Source organism: Theobroma cacao, chromosome 4 (assembly GCF_053813885.1).
Source record: "Theobroma cacao isolate CCN51 chromosome 4, ASM5381388v1, whole genome shotgun sequence".
NCBI classification, from domain to species: domain Eukaryota; kingdom Viridiplantae; phylum Streptophyta; class Magnoliopsida; order Malvales; family Malvaceae; genus Theobroma; species Theobroma cacao.
Window position 1 is genome coordinate 3,797,651 of NC_142642.1, and position 17,615 is coordinate 3,815,265.

A 17,615-nucleotide genomic window follows, 5' to 3' on the forward strand; every position below is an offset into this window, starting at 1 on the left:
TTCAATTTTTATAAATTGCATTTGAATAATTTTAAAGTCGGTTAGTTCAATTAATCAAGAAAAATTTTCATAATCGAACTAAATCAATTTAACCATTAATCAATATTCTTAAATGAAATAATTATTTTAATCAAATTAATTGAATTAAATTAATTAAAATTTATCGATTAACTCAATTAAATTGGTTTTAACTAATTTTACACACCTTACTCTCCGTGTCCCTCTAAAATCAAAATTACCATTAATTCATTTGATAGATGTAATTCATGTAATAAAATATGAGTCAGAATGTATATGAATAAAATATAATATTATATACCTATATATATTTAAAAAAAAAAGAAAACCCTCAATTATTAGTTCCTCAACTCAACATGCACGTAGTTGACCGTTGGTTCCTTCGTCCCTCCGCAGTGGTCGACAGTCATGAGCCAACCAAACATAAGAAAAAAAAATTAAGAATGATTAATTTTTTAATTAAATTATTTTCTATTAATCCAATAAGCTGGACTTTTCTGATAAACGATTAGATTTCCTCCACGAGCGATAAGTACGAGTATCCACTCTTCTTAATTTTTTTTAAATAAAAAATGAAAAAATTACTAATAGTACAATTCTTTTTTATTTATTTATTGAAAATAAAAATAAAATTGTTTTTAATGAAAAAAATATTAAAAAATAAAATCATAAAGCTTTAAGAATTCCTTTATATTATGAAATCAACAAATTAGATTTGATAATTTTAGACACGAAATGAAAAGACACGTGATTAAATAGATTTGAATTTGACCTTAATATGTTTCATGTTTAATTATATCTGACACAAATAATACGTTTAATTAATTATGTTATCGTATTTAAACATGTATATATGACATATTTATCAATTCGTTAAAATTAATTATTAAATATTATTTTAAACTTACTTAAATAATTTTAAATAATTATTTTAATTTTTTTAAAATTTTATAAAGATAATAATGTAATTATCCCCACACACTAATTTTAAACTTTTGATTTGTTTTAAGGTTAGATGTTAATTATGGATTTTATTAATATGAATATGATAAACTGATAATGAATTTTATATATATTATTTATATTAAATTTTATTGTATTTAATATTCTTATTTTATTTTATTATAATTATTTTTATAATTTTAAATTTTAAATTTAAAAAATAAATTTATATTTAATTATAAATATTTTTATTTAATTATTAATCGTATCGCTTCTTGAATGAACTTGTTCAAAAATACCGTCTCATATAATATTAAACATATTTGTATATATATTTTAAATATTATTATAAATAATTATTAATATTTTATTTTTATTTAATTTTATGTATTTTATATCTAACTCGACAGGAAAACAGGAATCCCCGTCTGACAACAGACGCCGTAACCGCATTATAAAGGGCAAAGCAAACCTCCCTCTGTGTTCTACGTCTGCGTTTCCTACTTTCTTTCATTCTGAGAGTTTGAGAGGAAGAAACCTTTGAACTCTTTTCCTTCCAAGAACATGTCGCTTCTTTCAGATCTTGTTAACCTTAATCTCTCAGACTGCACTGAGAAAATCATTGCTGAGTACATATGGTCGGTCCCCTTCAGTTTTCCATTCTTTCTATATTTCTCCATGTGTATTTGGTTTCTTTGAACGTGTCTTCTTTTTTGTTTTGAAATATGTCTAACTCAGTGAATCTGTCAATGGGTTTGGTTTACTTTTTTGTGTTTTTGCTTTTCATTTCTAGTTGGTTTCGCCTATACTCTGTTTTGCTTGCTAACATAATCAAAACAGAGTTTGTTATGAACTTTGGTTTTGAGAAAGCTTCTCTTTTCATTAACTGTATTGATCCATGATTCAATAATTGTAACTCAAAAGTGTCCAGAATCTTATGTTCTCATCTTCTATACTAAAAATTTTCAGTTGATGGCTTCTGCCTAATGATGGGTATACTTTGCTTTTTGATTGTCTTCTTTTTCTGATTGTTCAATAGTTTCACAAGTAATTTCGAGGCAACTTTTCGCTGCTTTTGAGTCAAAGTCTAAAAAATCACTAACTTCTTTTCCCTGCCTTTCATCTTTGTTACTACTGATGGAAAACTTTTTGCTTTTTAAATTTTTTAATGAATAGGATCGGTGGATCTGGCATGGACCTCAGAAGCAAAGCAAGGGTAATTGGTTTTGCCCCTAGGAAAGTTTGTTTTTTTTTTCTGCTATTGTCTACATTTATAAGACTTTCTAATAATATGACTGCTTTAATTTTGTTATGTAAAGACTCTTTCTGGACCTGTGAGCGATCCTTCAAAGCTTCCCAAGTGGAATTATGATGGTTCCAGCACTGGTCAGGCTCCTGGAGAAGATAGTGAAGTGATCTTATAGTATGTTTTTTTTTTGCCCTTTTCTCTTCAATCTTTTTCCTTTCATTGAAAAAAGTTGAAATATTTGGTTCTTTAGCCTTTATTGTTTTCTGCAAGATAGTGATGGATTTTTTTATATATATTTTCAATGAAATGGAACAGTCCTCAAGCTATCTTCAAAGATCCATTTAGGAGGGGCAACAATATTCTTGTAAGTTCTGTTTCATCTGCTATATTTTGTAATTTGTAACCCAATCTTTTTGGACTAAATGTATGGTTAACTGAATGCTAACTTCCAGAACGTGCAATTGACCTTTTAACTTTGATGATTGAATTAGGTCATGTGCGATGCTTACACTCCAGCTGGTGAGCCGATTCCCACAAACAAGAGATGCGCTGCTGCAAAGATATTTAGGCATCCTGATGTTGTTGCCGAAGAACCCTGGTATTTTCCGTCACTTGCCATGGTTTTCTTCCTTCTTTTTTGGGATTAAATTGGACGAGGCTTAGGGGAAAGGAGAGAATCCAATCTTTTAACTACTTCACACTGTGTGATTTAATCTGATACGGGAGAACAGGTATGGAATTGAGCAGGAGTATACCTTGTTGCAGAAGGATGTTAAATGGCCCATTGGATGGCCTCTTGGTGGCTACCCCGGACCTCAGGTAATGAAGCTTTCTTTGCTTTCTTTCTTTCAAACATTATTTTGTATTTCATCTTTATTTTACTAGGTTTGTTGTTCTCTGTAATTCATTAATTGCTGGACTCATAAGCATCTGTCTTTTCTTAAAACTTTTGTTTATTTGCTAACCCAACTTTTGTCTTCATAAGGAAAAAGTAACTGTCATGCATTCACACGAGCTTCTGTTTTTTCAGTTTCTTTTGTGTTCAGCATGCTAGTTTTTTTTCCCTCCCTACTGCTTTTTGTGCCAACCATCTGTAATGATCTCTGCAGAACTGCCACCATGTGGATGGATGATATTAGTAGCGTACGATTGCTCTTAGTGATGCCATATTTTTAAAGCAGTTTTGTTAATATACTCCTTTTTCTATTAGGCACTCGCTTTCCTAATTATATGACCATCTGGACATGTTGGAGGATTCAAGTTCTTTCTCATAGAGAAGTAGTAGCTGATATGATGCTTTTGTTTTTGCTTGACAGGGACCTTATTATTGTGGTGTTGGGGTCGACAAAGCCTTTGGCCGTGATATTGTTGATTCTCATTACAAAGCTTGTTTATATGCTGGAATTAACATCAGTGGCATCAATGGAGAAGTGATGCCAGGACAGGTAAGAATGACCATATTTTCTTTTTAATTTTATGTTCCAAGTGTTAAGGTGCTGATTGAGGCTGCTTCATTGTTTCTCAGTTATTGATTATGTTAAGCTTAACCTTTCTTCATCTTTTATAGTGGGAATTTCAAGTTGGTCCAGCAGTCGGCATCTCTGCTGGAGATGAGTTGTGGGTTGCACGTTACATTTTGGAGGTAATCCAGCATGCTTTAGTCAAAGATCATACAAGAGTTTTTGCTTCTACTCTAGTTGTTTTGACCTAATTATTTTTGTTTCTGAATTACAGAGGATTACCGAGATAGCTGGAGTGGTGCTCTCCTTTGATCCTAAGCCAATTCAGGTTCGAATAGTTGGTTCCATTAGCAATTGTTTTCTCCCTTATGGTTCAAACAGTGTGTTCTCTGCTTTGCTCAAAACTAGGGACTTAAAGCTTATTGAGTTATTTACCTTGTTTGATCCCAGGGAGACTGGAACGGTGCAGGTGCTCACACAAATTACAGGTACGTTTTTAATTGATTCTGAGAAGTTGATGGAAGAACCAATTAAGTACTTTTGTCGGTTTTCTCTTGTTCCTCATTATGAAGTTTACATGATGTTTCAGTACAAAGTCGATGAGATGTGATGGAGGCTATGAGGTTATCAAGAAAGCAATTCAAAAGCTTGGGCAAAGGCACAAAGAACACATTGCTGCATATGGAGAAGGCAATGAGCGCCGTCTCACTGGGCGACATGAGACTGCTGACATTAACACTTTCTTATGGGTAAAAACTCGTAGAACATCATGACATTTGTTTCCCTCTATCACAGTCTGTATAAGTAATGTGCAATGTGTCCAATGCACTTCAGAATGAATTTGTCAGCATTGTCATGATCTGTGTGCTTTTCCATGAAGCTCCTACATAGTGGTTTGCCATTGAAGTTCTTAGCACCATTCTAACTTCTTTGGTGTGCTATGTGTAATCTCCAAGAATGTGCCTTGTCTGAAATATCTATCTGATTCTAATGTTCTTGTCATTCCAACTGTTGGATAGGGTGTTGCAAACCGTGGGGCATCCATCCGTGTTGGCCGGGACACTGAGAAAGAAGGAAAAGGGTATTTTGAAGACAGGAGGCCAGCTTCAAACATGGATCCATACGTTGTAACTTCCATGATTGCTGAGACCACCATCGTGTGGAAACCATGAGGGCAATTGCTAGCCCATCTTTGTGATGTCGTTGCTCTCTTTCCATGGTACAAAGGAAAGAGCTTACCTTTTGTTTCCAGTAGGATACACTCATTTCTGTTCAGTTAGCACAGCTTTCTTTCCATTTTCAAGCTGTGCATCAAGGGCAGTAGCCCTTTATATTCGAGGTAGCAAGGGTAGTTTCTGTTGCTTCCTTGCAATTACAGTGTTAAATAAATACGAATGCTTATATTTCAATAATGAAATCTGAAAGGGCTGGATTTTCAATTTCAGAATCAGTTCATCTGTCTTTGCTTTTGCTCTGTTTTTTTCTCTGTTTCATTCATACTTCAAAGAAAAAAAAAATTACTACAACATCTATACGTTATCAAAGATTTAGGAGAAGAACTTCTAAAGATCAAAGTGGCCTTTGCAAACATTTTGGAATATTTTTCAGTCAAAGATTTGAATATATTTATATTGAAAAAAACGTAAAATTATTTTTTAAAGTATGGGAATGTTTTTTATTTAACTATTAATTTTAATAATATTTAATTTGTAAGCATATAAGAATTTTAATTACATTGAATAACTTTTATTAAAAATATACTTTTTGTCTATTAATAAAATTTATCTAGTTTTATAAATGAGAACTTTAATCACATTGACCGGCTTTCTTTAAAAAACTATTTTTCTCAATTCTAATAATATTGAATAATTTATAAATTAATATTAGTACAAAATTTCAATTTTTATATAATTGAAACATTAATTGTCTTTTATTTATATACAATAAACTTTACACTTTAGAAACATTTGTATTTTATATGTAGTTATTATTTTTAAAAAATTGTATTAATGTGTAATGCATGTGACAATAAAAAGTAATAAGCAATTCAGATACTAGAAAAGTTTGTGAGTGTGAAAATTGAATTGGTAAATTGTTTTTTAAGTTAATTGATACAAAAATAGTATAATAATTAGGATTCTTCAACTCAAAATTAACTAGTTATATTGTTTAATTAATTTATAAATTTTTTGGTTGATAAATATTTGAGAAGAAAAAATGGAAGAAAAAATTAAAAACATAAAATATAAATTGATGATAAAATGTTTATAGTTAATTAACGCAGAAAAATAAAGAAGTTTATTTTTTTTGTTTATAACCAAAGCCCAAAGCATAAAGCATAAAGCATAGAGCCCAAAGCCCAAGCCCAAAAATTTCCATTCCTGGTTTCGTCATTTTTATTTTTCTTCTCTGCCTGCCTGCCTAACGGAATTAAACCCACGGTTTTAGGTAAGGAGGGAATAAAGCAGGCACCGGCGAAGATGTTTGTACGGAAAGCAGCGGTTAGTTTGCTAAGGAGAGTTCGCCTTCCTTCTCAATCCATCTACGTTTCGGCTTCTGCTTCCCGACCAGTTAAGGCAACCGCCACTCCATTGCCGTTTCCTCTTTCCAGTACGTTTCGATTCCATATGAAAAGTTTCAACATTTGTGATCTTTATTTCTGTTAATTTCACTCTTTAAAGATTGAGATTCAAATATTTGAATTCAATTGAGTGAAGCTACGTTGACTTAAATCAAGCCTTTATCCTTTTAAAAGTGAAAGAGCTCAGTTCGCTTGTTTATAAGGCCAATTATTTGAATTATTTCCCGGAGGCTGTATCTAGCGCCAGCAGTTCGTGTTATTGTGTGGTAATGTGAAGGTAAGAGTATAACAGATAAACGGCTTGAAGCGGACGTCAAAGTAACAAAACATGTTAATTACACGAGTTACGTGACATGATACGTTTGATATGTTTAAATACGATTAACTTGTTACACAGTTAACCCATTTAGACATGTGTATAAGTATATTTCTTCTATATCTCATTGATTTTGTTAATATGATTGCAGGCAAAATAAAATTCCCCTATCAAATTGGTTATGGGAGTTCATGGAGGATGAACCATGCTGATCCTTCTATTTGGATTATTCTGTCTGTACAAGCTGGTATATTCTATTTTCATGGGGTTTCCAGAAATTTAATTTTAGTATGTAGTGACGTGACAATAGTGTTTTCTTTGTCTCACTTCTTTGTTTTGCGATATAAGCTAACATATATGATACAAAGTAGGCTTGCAAGAAATAGGAGAATGGCTGTCTTTATAAAACTAGTGTTTTCTACTCCTTGTCAATAAGACTCCCCATAAATTTAAAAAGAAACAAGAGCAATAGTTGCAAAAAAAAAAAAAAAAAGTAAAATTCATAGATAAACAACTTAATTAACCTACAAATCCATTTCTAGGAAGTCCTCTATTGATGTCTCAAAAATAGATAAACATCCAGTTTGGGCTGACTCATCAACTAATAAAGAGCTTTAATAAGGATAAGGAGGTTAGCTTCATTTGTGTACTATATTTTTTGAGGAGCTTTCCTCACAAAACTGTGTCCGTTTTTCATGAAAGGCATCATTATTCTGCCTCTAAGTAACATTGCTTTGGAGTTGAACCAAAAGAAGACAAAATACATGTATTGCTTTAAGGTGTAGCTAACATCAATGAAAATGCTTTAGCTGTTTAAAAAGTACTTTTAACCTCATTTTACTCATTTGTTTTGTTTGGTTATTGTTTTATGAATGGTAAATTGCTGAATAGTTCTTTCTTGATGACTCTGGTTTCTTTGCAGCTATAATTTTGGGTATAAATGTCAACCATGTTTTAGCAGAAGATGTGTCAACAAGTTCTGAAAGTGATGAGCAAGGTGCTAATATTGTTGGATTACGCAAAATCGAGGATGGCTCTGTGATATCCAATATACACACATCTAAGTGGAGAGTTTTTACGGATAATGGGAGGGACTACTTTTTGCAGGCAAGCATTTTTTTTTCTCTACATTTTGTGTCTCTGTTTTAGTTTCTGATTTGCTCTCTCTCTCTCTCTCTCTCTCATAAATGATAGGGAAAACTAGAGGAAGCAGAAAAGTTCTTCCTTTCCGCACTCAAGGAAGCGAAAGAAGGATTTGGGGAGAGGGATTCCCATGTTGCATCTGCATGCAACAATCTGGTTAGTCCACTTCTGAAATGCTTTTGGCTATTATTATTGTGCATGAAGCACAAATACTCCGACACTCTCTATTCATATCTTATCAATTGCAGTACCCTGATCCTCCCAATACTTTTGGGCACGTACCTGATACTATAGAAACAAAGAACAAGAATTATCTTTGATACTCTAGGAATACTTGTTGATAATTGAGCCATAATTCATGATATGCAAATGATGTACATTGTTTGGATTATATTGATATTGAGGTTTTGATGTTACTTCTATTGTTTAGGACTTTGAGTGGTTTAAAAAAATTGCTTCTACAAGGAAATGGATTTGAAATAGCTCTGATTAGACTTACCTTTTTTGTTATTCTCTTTGAAGCACACTACATTAACACTGCTTAATCCCTTATCACTTATATCATAATGCAATTTTAGGACTTAGATTTTATTTTTCTATATGGTAAATGCAATAACTATTTTAATTTCATGACGGATGAATGGCTCATTGATATCTTCTATAAATATCAAGCAAAGTTTTTATTTTTAGTTGTAATTCTTCTTATTCTGGTTATTTATAGTCTTATGCACGCAAAGACACATATGTACGACTTATCACAGTATATTGCCCATATGAGTTGTCCACTTTTGAATATTAGTTGTGAGAAATATACAATGAATTTCTGGTAGGTGTTCAAGAAATAAATTTTCGCTAGGCCGCTGATAGTAACGGATATTTCCATAAGTGAACTAATAAGGTTCAAAACACTAGCTTATTTCAGTCTCATGATTTTGGCTAAGTTTGTTTCTAAATTACAGAGAGCAGTTGCAATCTTTGTTGGTTCTATATAGTAATTGTCTTTTATTGATTGATTAAAACTTGTAATTGTCTTTTTGACTCCTCCAGTATCTTCTTTAATGCGTGGTTTTTGGCAAAGACTGGTGCTTTATAATTCATTTTTAACATCTCACAACAGAAATATGAGGAAAAAGAAGTTTGCTGAGGAAAAAAATGCAAGAGAGGGAAGTATTATAGAATGATGTGGACTGTACTCTGTGGAAGACATCAGCTGATTAGCAAGTGACGTCTTGGGTAGGGGGAACTTGGAAGATGTGGTTTATAAGATGGTAGTAACTATGATTTTATTCAGCAATATGAAGTCCAGGTTTTCCAAAGATGTTGGTTACGACAGTAAATTTGTCATAAGCTAGGTGTATAATACTATGTAGAGCTTATACAAATAATGTTGATGCCAATGTTGACTGTTGAGGTTGAGATAGGGTATATTTAAGTTCAAAGAGTGAAAAGTATCATCAAGATGATGGAAGCAATCACAGTACAGATGGTATCGTGGTCGGGTACAGTTAGTATGAGATTATGGATCGGGCTATGGTAGGTGTCAAAAAGGTTCAGGCACCTTAAGTTTGCAATAGTGATTTATTGCGGGGTTTATTGGTGATGGACACGCACATGCATTCTTAACAACACAGAAAATGCAGTTTAATTAGAATTATGGATGTTGATTACCGATTCAAGATAGCAACAACATAAGGAGATAGAAAAACAGTAAGTGATGCTACTTCTTTTCTTTAGATTCTAGAGATAGCAGCTTGGAAGCTTCTCACTTCCCTTGGACATTTCATTCCTCTCCCTATACGCGTAGATTTTGTGAAACCCTAATATTTTTATAACGGTAAAATGGTCATTTGACCAAAAGGCAAAATGGTAAATTTGACCAAAAATGGAAAAATGGTAAATTTGACTATATTTAAGATAATCCTAGGTGAACTTCTAGGAATAAATTTTCACACATAATCAAAGCTTATTTAAGTAAGAAAAACAAAGTAATAAAAAATTAGAGAGATTTACAAAGTAAAAGGGGTAATTTTCACACTAAGGGCAAAATGTTAATTATATACCCGAAAGTAGAATTTATAACTTTTCATAGATTTTAGAACCTTCAGGCATCAATAGCATAAAGAAAATCACAGTGGACTTTTTCTTGGTATAAAAAATTTGTAAAACAACATAAATAGCCTTTAGGGGGAAAATGATCATTTATCAAAAGACCTTTAGTATGCCTTAGGTATAAAAATCTTACTTTCATTCTTTTTTCTTCTCCTCCCCCAAACCCGCTGTTTGGTATTCTTCATTGTTTTTCTCCTTATTCTTCTTTGTTTTCTTCATATCTCACTCATTTGAACTCCAAATGGAGTGTTCTTGAGCTCGTGTCCAAGGTTTTCAGCCATCCTCTTTCATAATCTCCCATCAAAATTCTCAACAAAAACCTTCATGCTATTCTAGCTCTGACCGAACCTATTTTAAAGAGATAGAGTTTCTCTCTTCAAACTAGCTTGCAAGACCACTTCCAAGTGTTGCTCTCTTTCATTTTCAAGCACTTTCCACCTCCAAATTGGTCTAGATATTGAGGTATATCAAAAAACTTTCATGATTAAGTTGTGATTAGTTCTTAATTAATTAATTAGTGCTAACAACTAGTCTTATTGTTTGTGTTAGGACAACTTCACCACAAGTCCACCAAGGTAAGTAGAAGTTGAATTGAGATAATTGTGATAGTTAATGATAGCTTAGAATGTGGATTAGGTGCTGTTTTGATGAATAAGGATTAGTGATGAAACAATTGGTAAGTGTTGTTAAAATGATTAATTGAGTGCTGTAGATGACTAGTTTAATGACGTAATTTTGTTGGTGTAACTTGACTTTAATTTATTTAAGGTTGGAATTATGAATTGTATGAATGAATTAAGTGCTGAAAAATGATGATAATGTTAATGGAGTTATGAAAAGAAGGATATAGCACTAGGTTGATTAGTTAAATTGTAGTTAGAAACTAGTTAGTAAAACTAGTAAAGTTTATTTATGGAAAATTCATTTTTAATATCAATGTAGTTTTGATGCAACTCACTCATAAGTTTTGTTGACTTCTTCTTTCAATCAACTCTAACCCTCAACTATCACTCGAAGTGGATATATGGGGTCTTGGTGGTGCCTAAAAATATAAAATTTACATCAAATCAACCAAAACACTAAATGAATTTCCATAAGCAAATTTTACTAGTTTTGGTAACTAGTTTCCAACTACAATTTGACTAGTTAACCTAGTGCTAAATTTTTTTTTTTCATAACTCTATTAGCATTTTTATTATTTTCAGCATTTAACTTATTCATATAATTCATAATTTCAACATTGAATAGCTTACTTAATGTCAACTTACATCAACATAATGCCAATCATTAACCTAGTCATCTACACCACTCAATTAATTGTTTAGTCTTGCAGAGCCCACCTTGTAAGAACTAAGTCCAACCAAGGGCAAACCGCCCATGGAGTAGTGCCAACCCTTACTACTTGGGGTTTTGCTCATCTAGAGCACATAATCTTTGATGTCCTAATCATATAACATTAAGGGCCATCTGACACCTTTTACCAAGCATGTGTCCCAGTTTGCCAACACATGACTAGAATCGCACTCCCTACTAGCTAGGAGATCAAACATTATGCATAAAGACTAGTGTCTACTATTGTAAGCTATAGGTCTTTACTTAGGTGGCTCCACTTCATTGATAGTTTAATTCGCCTTGTTTTGACTCTTTCGGTTTTTATAGCAACTGTAAAGAGTCTTTTTAATAATGAAAATTGTAAAACAAGACTCTGGAACAAAATAGATGATGAATTTCTTGCAAATAATTTAGTTGTTTATATTAGGAAAGACATTGCTAGCCTTTTCAGTACAGAGTCAATAATTGATGAATTTGAATCTAAGAAACATCGTCGAGCACAGCTTTCCTAAAAGATTATTTTAAGTCTTTCTTTTTTTGTTTCTTTTGATTTACATGTATCAAATTATTATCAATTATGAATATTTTAATTATTGGTTAAATTTAATATATTAGTTTTAAAAATTTTTAACCCTTATTCCTCTGTCTTTGGCCTCTCAACAAAAGTTGGCTAGCTCTACTCCGGGTTAGCAAGCTCATAAATCCCTCTTGAAGAATGACGTGTGCTTCGGTGGTAAATTATAGAGAAGAAAGTAAAGTAAAAATAAAAGGACAAAAGAGAAAGAGAAAGAGGTGTGGAGAAACTTAAGAGTTAAAGAGGGTAAAGTTGAGTGGGGAATAGGGGGTCATTTTGCTATTCTTTATTTGTATTAGTTATTAAATAACAAAATTATTTTGAGGGGGCCATTGAGAGAAAAAATATAGAGTATATAAAAGATTTTAAAAATTTTGGAGAGGCTACAACCCCACTATAACTATAAAAGCATCCGTCCTTGACCATTACTCATTTAACATATCCCAATGGGTAGTCACACCATGTCACCCAAATCAAGTCCACTGATATGGCGATCCTTCGAATGCTTCCAAGATTCATCAACCATGATACAATTGAATCCACATGGTCCATATGAAATTATACGTGATCAAAAAGGTATACGTTTCTAACAATCTTTATCACGCATCATATCTTGTTCAAATTCTCAACAACAAGGTTACATATAATATGCTGTCAACATTAAATGCATTCACAACGTCCTTATCAACTCATGGTCAATGTGACCAGCGATGCATTTTATCAAGATTAAATCATTAAACAAAACTAATTTCAAATAGCTTGCCTTTCCAACAATCTTTATCACGAACCATATTTTGCTAAATTCTTAACAATAAGGTTAAATATCATATTTCCTCAACATTATACACATTCACAACATTATTTTCAACTCATGAGCAATATGACCTGCAACACATTTCATCAACATTTAATTCATCAAACAAGCTAATTCAAATAGACGCTTGTTCCCTTGTAAGTACATAATGGTAGACACATTTATGTAAATATGTATACTCTAGCATAGCTTTTGAAAGCATACTTTAAAACATCATTTCAATTCATATAAGACTCACGAACACACATCCAAGATCAGCATATATCAAGTATCCAATTGCACGTTGGAAAATTTATATTTCATGCATTTTTAATATTAAAGTAGTTTTGATGCAACCCACTCATAAGTTTTGTTGACTTTTCCTTTCAATCAACTCTAACCTTGAACTATCATTCTAAGTGGTGTGTGGGTTTATAAGTAGACTATTAGTTTTGTTAGTTAGTTTCCAACTATTATTTGACTACTCAACCTAGTGCCAAATTCTTCTTTTTCATGTCTCCATTAGCATTATCATTGTCTAGCACTTAACTCATTCATACAATTCATAATTCTAACATTGAATAGCTCATTTAGTGTCAACTTATACCAACATAATGCCATCATTAAATTAGTCATCTACACCACTCAATCATTTTAACAAAAATTATCAATCTTTTCATTATTCTATTAATCCTCATTCATCAAAACATCTAATTCACATTCTAAAAGATTAACCATCTCAATTATCTCAATTCAACTACCATTTACCTTTGTTGACTTGTGAAGTTTTCCTAGTACAAACAATAAGACTAGTAGTTAACATTAATTAATTAACTAAGAACTAATCACAACTTAATCATGGAAGTTAGGGTTTTGATAGACCTTAATGTCTAAACTAATTGGAGGTGGAAATTGCTTGACAATGGAAGATAATAGTACGATAGCGTTTGGTACTGTACAATGTAATGTGATTATAGGTAATGTGATTGCAGGTAATGTGATTGCAAACAATGTGATTATAGGGAATATAACATTGCAGTGTTTGGTATATAAGTAATGTAATGATTAAAATGCAGAGAAGATAACATTACAGTGTTTGTTTTACAAGTACTTTACAGGGTATGTGATGTTAATTTCTAAAACTACCCTTATATATTAAAATACAAGTTTAACATGTATTTTTTTATTGTTAATTTTTATATAATGTCATTTTTAAATATATTTTTAATTAAATATATTTTATTTTTCATTTCTTATTATAAGTATATATTTTTTTATTTTTAATATAATTTCTTATATTGTATATTTTATTTTAAATATTTTTTTTAAAAGATAATATTTTATTTTTATTTCTTAATACGTTTTTTATGTATACATTAATGTGATAGCTTCCTCTCTTGTAACTAATATCAAATTGGCAATAAAATACCCATAATTCTCAATCTCCAATTAATTTTTTTTAAAAATATCATAAATATAAAATAACTTGCTATCAAGCTAAAACAAAATATCAAGCATAGCATCACCAAAACCATATAACTGAAAATCATAAATGAAGTTCCTTGATTGATGCTTTAAACCAAAAGCCATAAAGTTCTAATAAAACCAAAGTTGAAGTCACTTAAAGGATAGACACACCATTGTTAAAAAACAAAAGAGTTCAAAGTTAATAACACTATTAAAGTTCACCCTAAATTGATAACTAGCTCATTGCAATAACAATATCCATCATTGCTTTAGATTGAGCCACTAAGCAAAGGCTTCACATAAATTTTCTGCAACTCCTTTGACAATGAAAATAGATAATTTATCTTCCACATATCACTAGAGATGATATGTCCAGCCTTAACAATTTCTTCAGGAGTCAAACCTTCAACTCCCTGAACTATCTTAGCTACACGCTTTTTCAACTTTGCATCTTCAGCCATGAATTGAAAACAACTTGCTAATTTATCAATTCCTTCCCTTGCACCTTGACAGATTTCTCCAATTTTATCCACATTAGATTGGAATGCATGAACAATGTTGTCACCACTACTTTTTGTCTTAGATTTTTTGCCACTCACCTTTCTGTCACCTTGCTCTATAGTCCTTCTTCTAACAGCAATGGATCCCTCACTATTGGTAGCTTGAGCAGGAGAAACATCATCATCACCATTGTCATCTTCATCATCATTCAATGCACTGAAAGCTTTTGAAGCTACCCTTGTTGCTGCAAATGCAACTTCCTCAGTTTCTATGTTCTCCACTGCATCAGCTGGTGACTTTGCTCCTTCCCTAGTTGCTTTATCCTTCCCAAATATAATGGCTAATTGATCAAAGTGAGGGAAAGGCTTGTTTCTAAGTCCTGCAGTAGTTGAGTGACTCTATATATATAATCAAATTTAAGGCATCAAAAAACCATGCAAAACCAAATATATGCCTGACTTTAGAATATAATAATGTTGTAAAATAAATTAGAATCATTACCTTAACCCAACCAATCCAAACATCATCATCACAAGTAACACATTTTTTGACATCATTCCAACTGAATCCAGAATCGGAATGCGATATCATCTCAGCAATTTCCCTATATTGTGTCTTCTACAACCTCATTCTAGAGTTAATATGAGGGATAGCCTTTATGTTGCAATTTGAGATCTTTTCTTTCATCCATTTCTCAAGTTGTTGCAAGTAACTAGGCTTGAATGTCCCATTATCTCTACCCCAACTTCATTCACAAGATCAATGCAGCAGTCAATTAAGACTCCATCTTCAATAGGTGTCCACTGATGGGTCAATTTTTTGCTTGTCCTTCCTAATCCTTGAGATGATGCAACTTCCATCTACAAATATGAAACATAATATGGAAACGGCATAATAACAAATATATAGTATACAATAGTTAATTCAATATTAAAGAAGAAACATAACTTATCTAATTAAGAACAAATACAAATACGTCTCAATCAACATAAATTTGAGTTATTACAAATAAAGCATACAACTTTTGTTGAACTAAATAAAAAATTAAGTTTCATTTCTAGAAGCTATCCAATCATTCCACATTTCTTGTGCCAAGTTATTTCTCCAAGTAGTCCATGCATTTGATGTCTCAATGTATTGGATCATATCTGCATTTTCCATCGCTTTTGATTCCACATACTCTTCATCCATTTCATCCTCAAGTGGATCATGTGTCATTTCTTTCCTAATGTGATTGTGTAACAATGCACAAGCAGAGATAATTCTACATTTTGTTTTTACTGGGTAACAAGACTTCTCTCTAAGTATTACCCATCTCATCTTAAGGAATCCAAAACATCTCTCAATAACATTCCTAGCACCAGAGTGTTTGTAATTAAATAGTTCTTCTTTTGAATGAGGAGTGCGATTTTGTCTCCATTCATTCAAATGATAACGCTGACCTCTATATGGAGTTAAAAACTCCTCTCTATTTGTATCCCCAGCATCACATAAGTAGAAAAAACCTATGATAAAAAATTTATTCTTAGTACATCACTCTGAACAATGTCGAGCTAAAATAGTTAATAATTTAATGTATATTTTTCTCATACCTTTTGGGATTTTCAATCCATTTTTTCTAGATATTGCATCTCGAAGAACCCTAGAGTCTGATGCAGAACCCTCCCATCCAGGTAAGATATATATGAATTGCATATCCTGTGAACATACCCCTAACACATTTGTAGCAATTTCATTCTTTCTTGTTCTGTATCTAGGCTTATCAATTTCCAGGGCATTAACTTTAATGTAAGTTCCATCTAAAGTATCTAAACAATTCTATCGTTTCCAATAGAATAATGACAAAAATTATCCTTTAGTTGCATTTTTAATAGATTCTTATACTCAAGCTATAAATGTTTTAAGAAATTTTAGTTTACCTTAAACCATTTTCATCTGAAGTCAATTGAATTCTCAGGTACAAGCTTTGGCTTCTTTAGCAGTGTTGATTGCAATCTTAAAACAGAATTCAAAACTAAACCAAAATGCCTACTCACTGTCTCACCACTTCTAACAAATTCTCTCTTTATGATCCTATTATTTGCATGATGAGAAATGATGTACAAAAAGATAGCCACCATTTTCTCAACATTCATGTTTTTTGTTGGTGTAAGCCTACCAATGCATTGAAGCATATTACATAGTTTATAAAATGCAGCTCTATCCATTCTAATGTTTTCAATGCATGTTAAATTAGAATCAAACACCATTCTCCTAAAATTCAATTGCCTAATAATGTCTCTTATAAGTATTAGTTTTGAATTTTTTACGCTTTCTAGTATTCATTAAAATATGATAAAATCCTTGAACCAAAGTATTAGCTAAAAGTATCATGTTGAACAGCTCAATGGCTGATACAATAGCAGACACGATCGTTGCAATTTGCTTTTGAGAAAACCCTTCCATTGTGTGAACTAATAATATAAAAAAATAATTAAAATAATGAAATATAAACATTATACAAAAACAGCATATGGTAAGCACAAAGTTAACTTTTCATGTCCACCTTACAAATATTCAATTTAAAAACAGCATATAGAAGGATCCATTTTTTATATGCAGGGAATATGTTGGATAAATTTAATGTAAGTTCAATTATTACTAAAGACGATTTAATGGTAGTAATCAAAGGCAAAAAAAAATAAGATTGCACTGCAAGAAGCAGGACTCAAACCCGAGACCAATAATGCAAGCGTCGCTAAGCAATTAACCACACAACCAACTAAACAAATTGTGATAGGGTGCAACCAAAAGTTGATATAACGACTGGCAGTAACAACTAAACCTTTTTGCACTCTTTTCTTGCACCTTAAAATTTAAAAAAATATTGCAATGGTTTCTTACTGTCAAGACCAAATTTACCCTAAACAAAATAAAACACATGGGAGGTCAAATCTTAAAAAAAAAGGTAAAAAAAGAGTAAAAATTCAAATTCAGGGTTAAAATAAGGTTTTTTGGGGTCAAAATGGCAGCAAACCGCCTTTGGTTGTTTGTCAACGTGTAGATCTCGAAAAGTTACATGGATTTAAAAAAAAAGCACCCCGATTGGACAACCGAGCACAAAGTTACGACCTTTTGAAGTTGAGACACT

At 31.8% G+C, this 17,615-nt stretch overlaps 2 protein-coding genes across 3 annotated transcripts in view; both read left to right on the forward strand.

Moving 5' to 3' along the window:
• Positions 1-1,405: 1,405 nt before the first annotated feature.
• On the forward strand, positions 1,406-5,119 carry LOC18601193 (glutamine synthetase cytosolic isozyme 2). The gene is made up of 12 exons (XM_018119641.2): positions 1,406-1,598; positions 2,137-2,176; positions 2,280-2,383; positions 2,525-2,573; positions 2,701-2,807; positions 2,941-3,028; positions 3,526-3,654; positions 3,777-3,851; positions 3,944-3,997; positions 4,120-4,157; positions 4,259-4,418; positions 4,689-5,119. Exons 1-12 carry the CDS (start codon positions 1,525-1,527, stop codon positions 4,839-4,841), a joined length of 1,071 nt encoding a protein of 356 aa, XP_017975130.1. The 5' UTR covers positions 1,406-1,524; the 3' UTR covers positions 4,842-5,119.
• A 959-nt stretch (positions 5,120-6,078) lies between these two features.
• The window catches only part of LOC18601194 (Tetratricopeptide repeat (TPR)-like superfamily protein), a 33,364-nt gene continuing 21,827 nt past the window's right edge, over positions 6,079-17,615 (forward strand). Inside the window, exons 1-4 of one of the 2 annotated variants that reach the window (XM_018119599.2) lie at positions 6,079-6,279; positions 6,718-6,813; positions 7,489-7,673; positions 7,761-7,865. In XM_018119599.2, the coding sequence (XP_017975088.1) occupies positions 6,150-6,279; positions 6,718-6,813; positions 7,489-7,673; positions 7,761-7,865 (516 nt within the window). In that variant the 5' untranslated portion in view covers positions 6,079-6,149. Of the gene's footprint in view, positions 6,280-6,436; positions 6,528-6,717; positions 6,814-7,488; positions 7,674-7,760; positions 7,866-17,615 lie in introns of those variants that run through there. The other variant, XM_088805324.1, reaches the window with a different exon arrangement.

What these genes read in the sequence shown, in the direction of transcription:
- LOC18601193 (XM_018119641.2), top strand. Translation starts at nt 1,525, where the DNA reads ATGTCGCTTCTTTCAGATCTTGTTAACCTTAATCTCTCAGACTGCACT. An exon ending in ATCATTGCTGAGTACATATG is followed by an intron (nt 1,599 to 2,136) that starts GTCGGTCCCCTT and finishes TTTAATGAATAG; the next exon opens with GATCGGTGGATCTGGCATGG. An exon ending in ACCTCAGAAGCAAAGCAAGG is followed by an intron (nt 2,177 to 2,279) that starts GTAATTGGTTTT and finishes TGTTATGTAAAG; the next exon opens with ACTCTTTCTGGACCTGTGAG.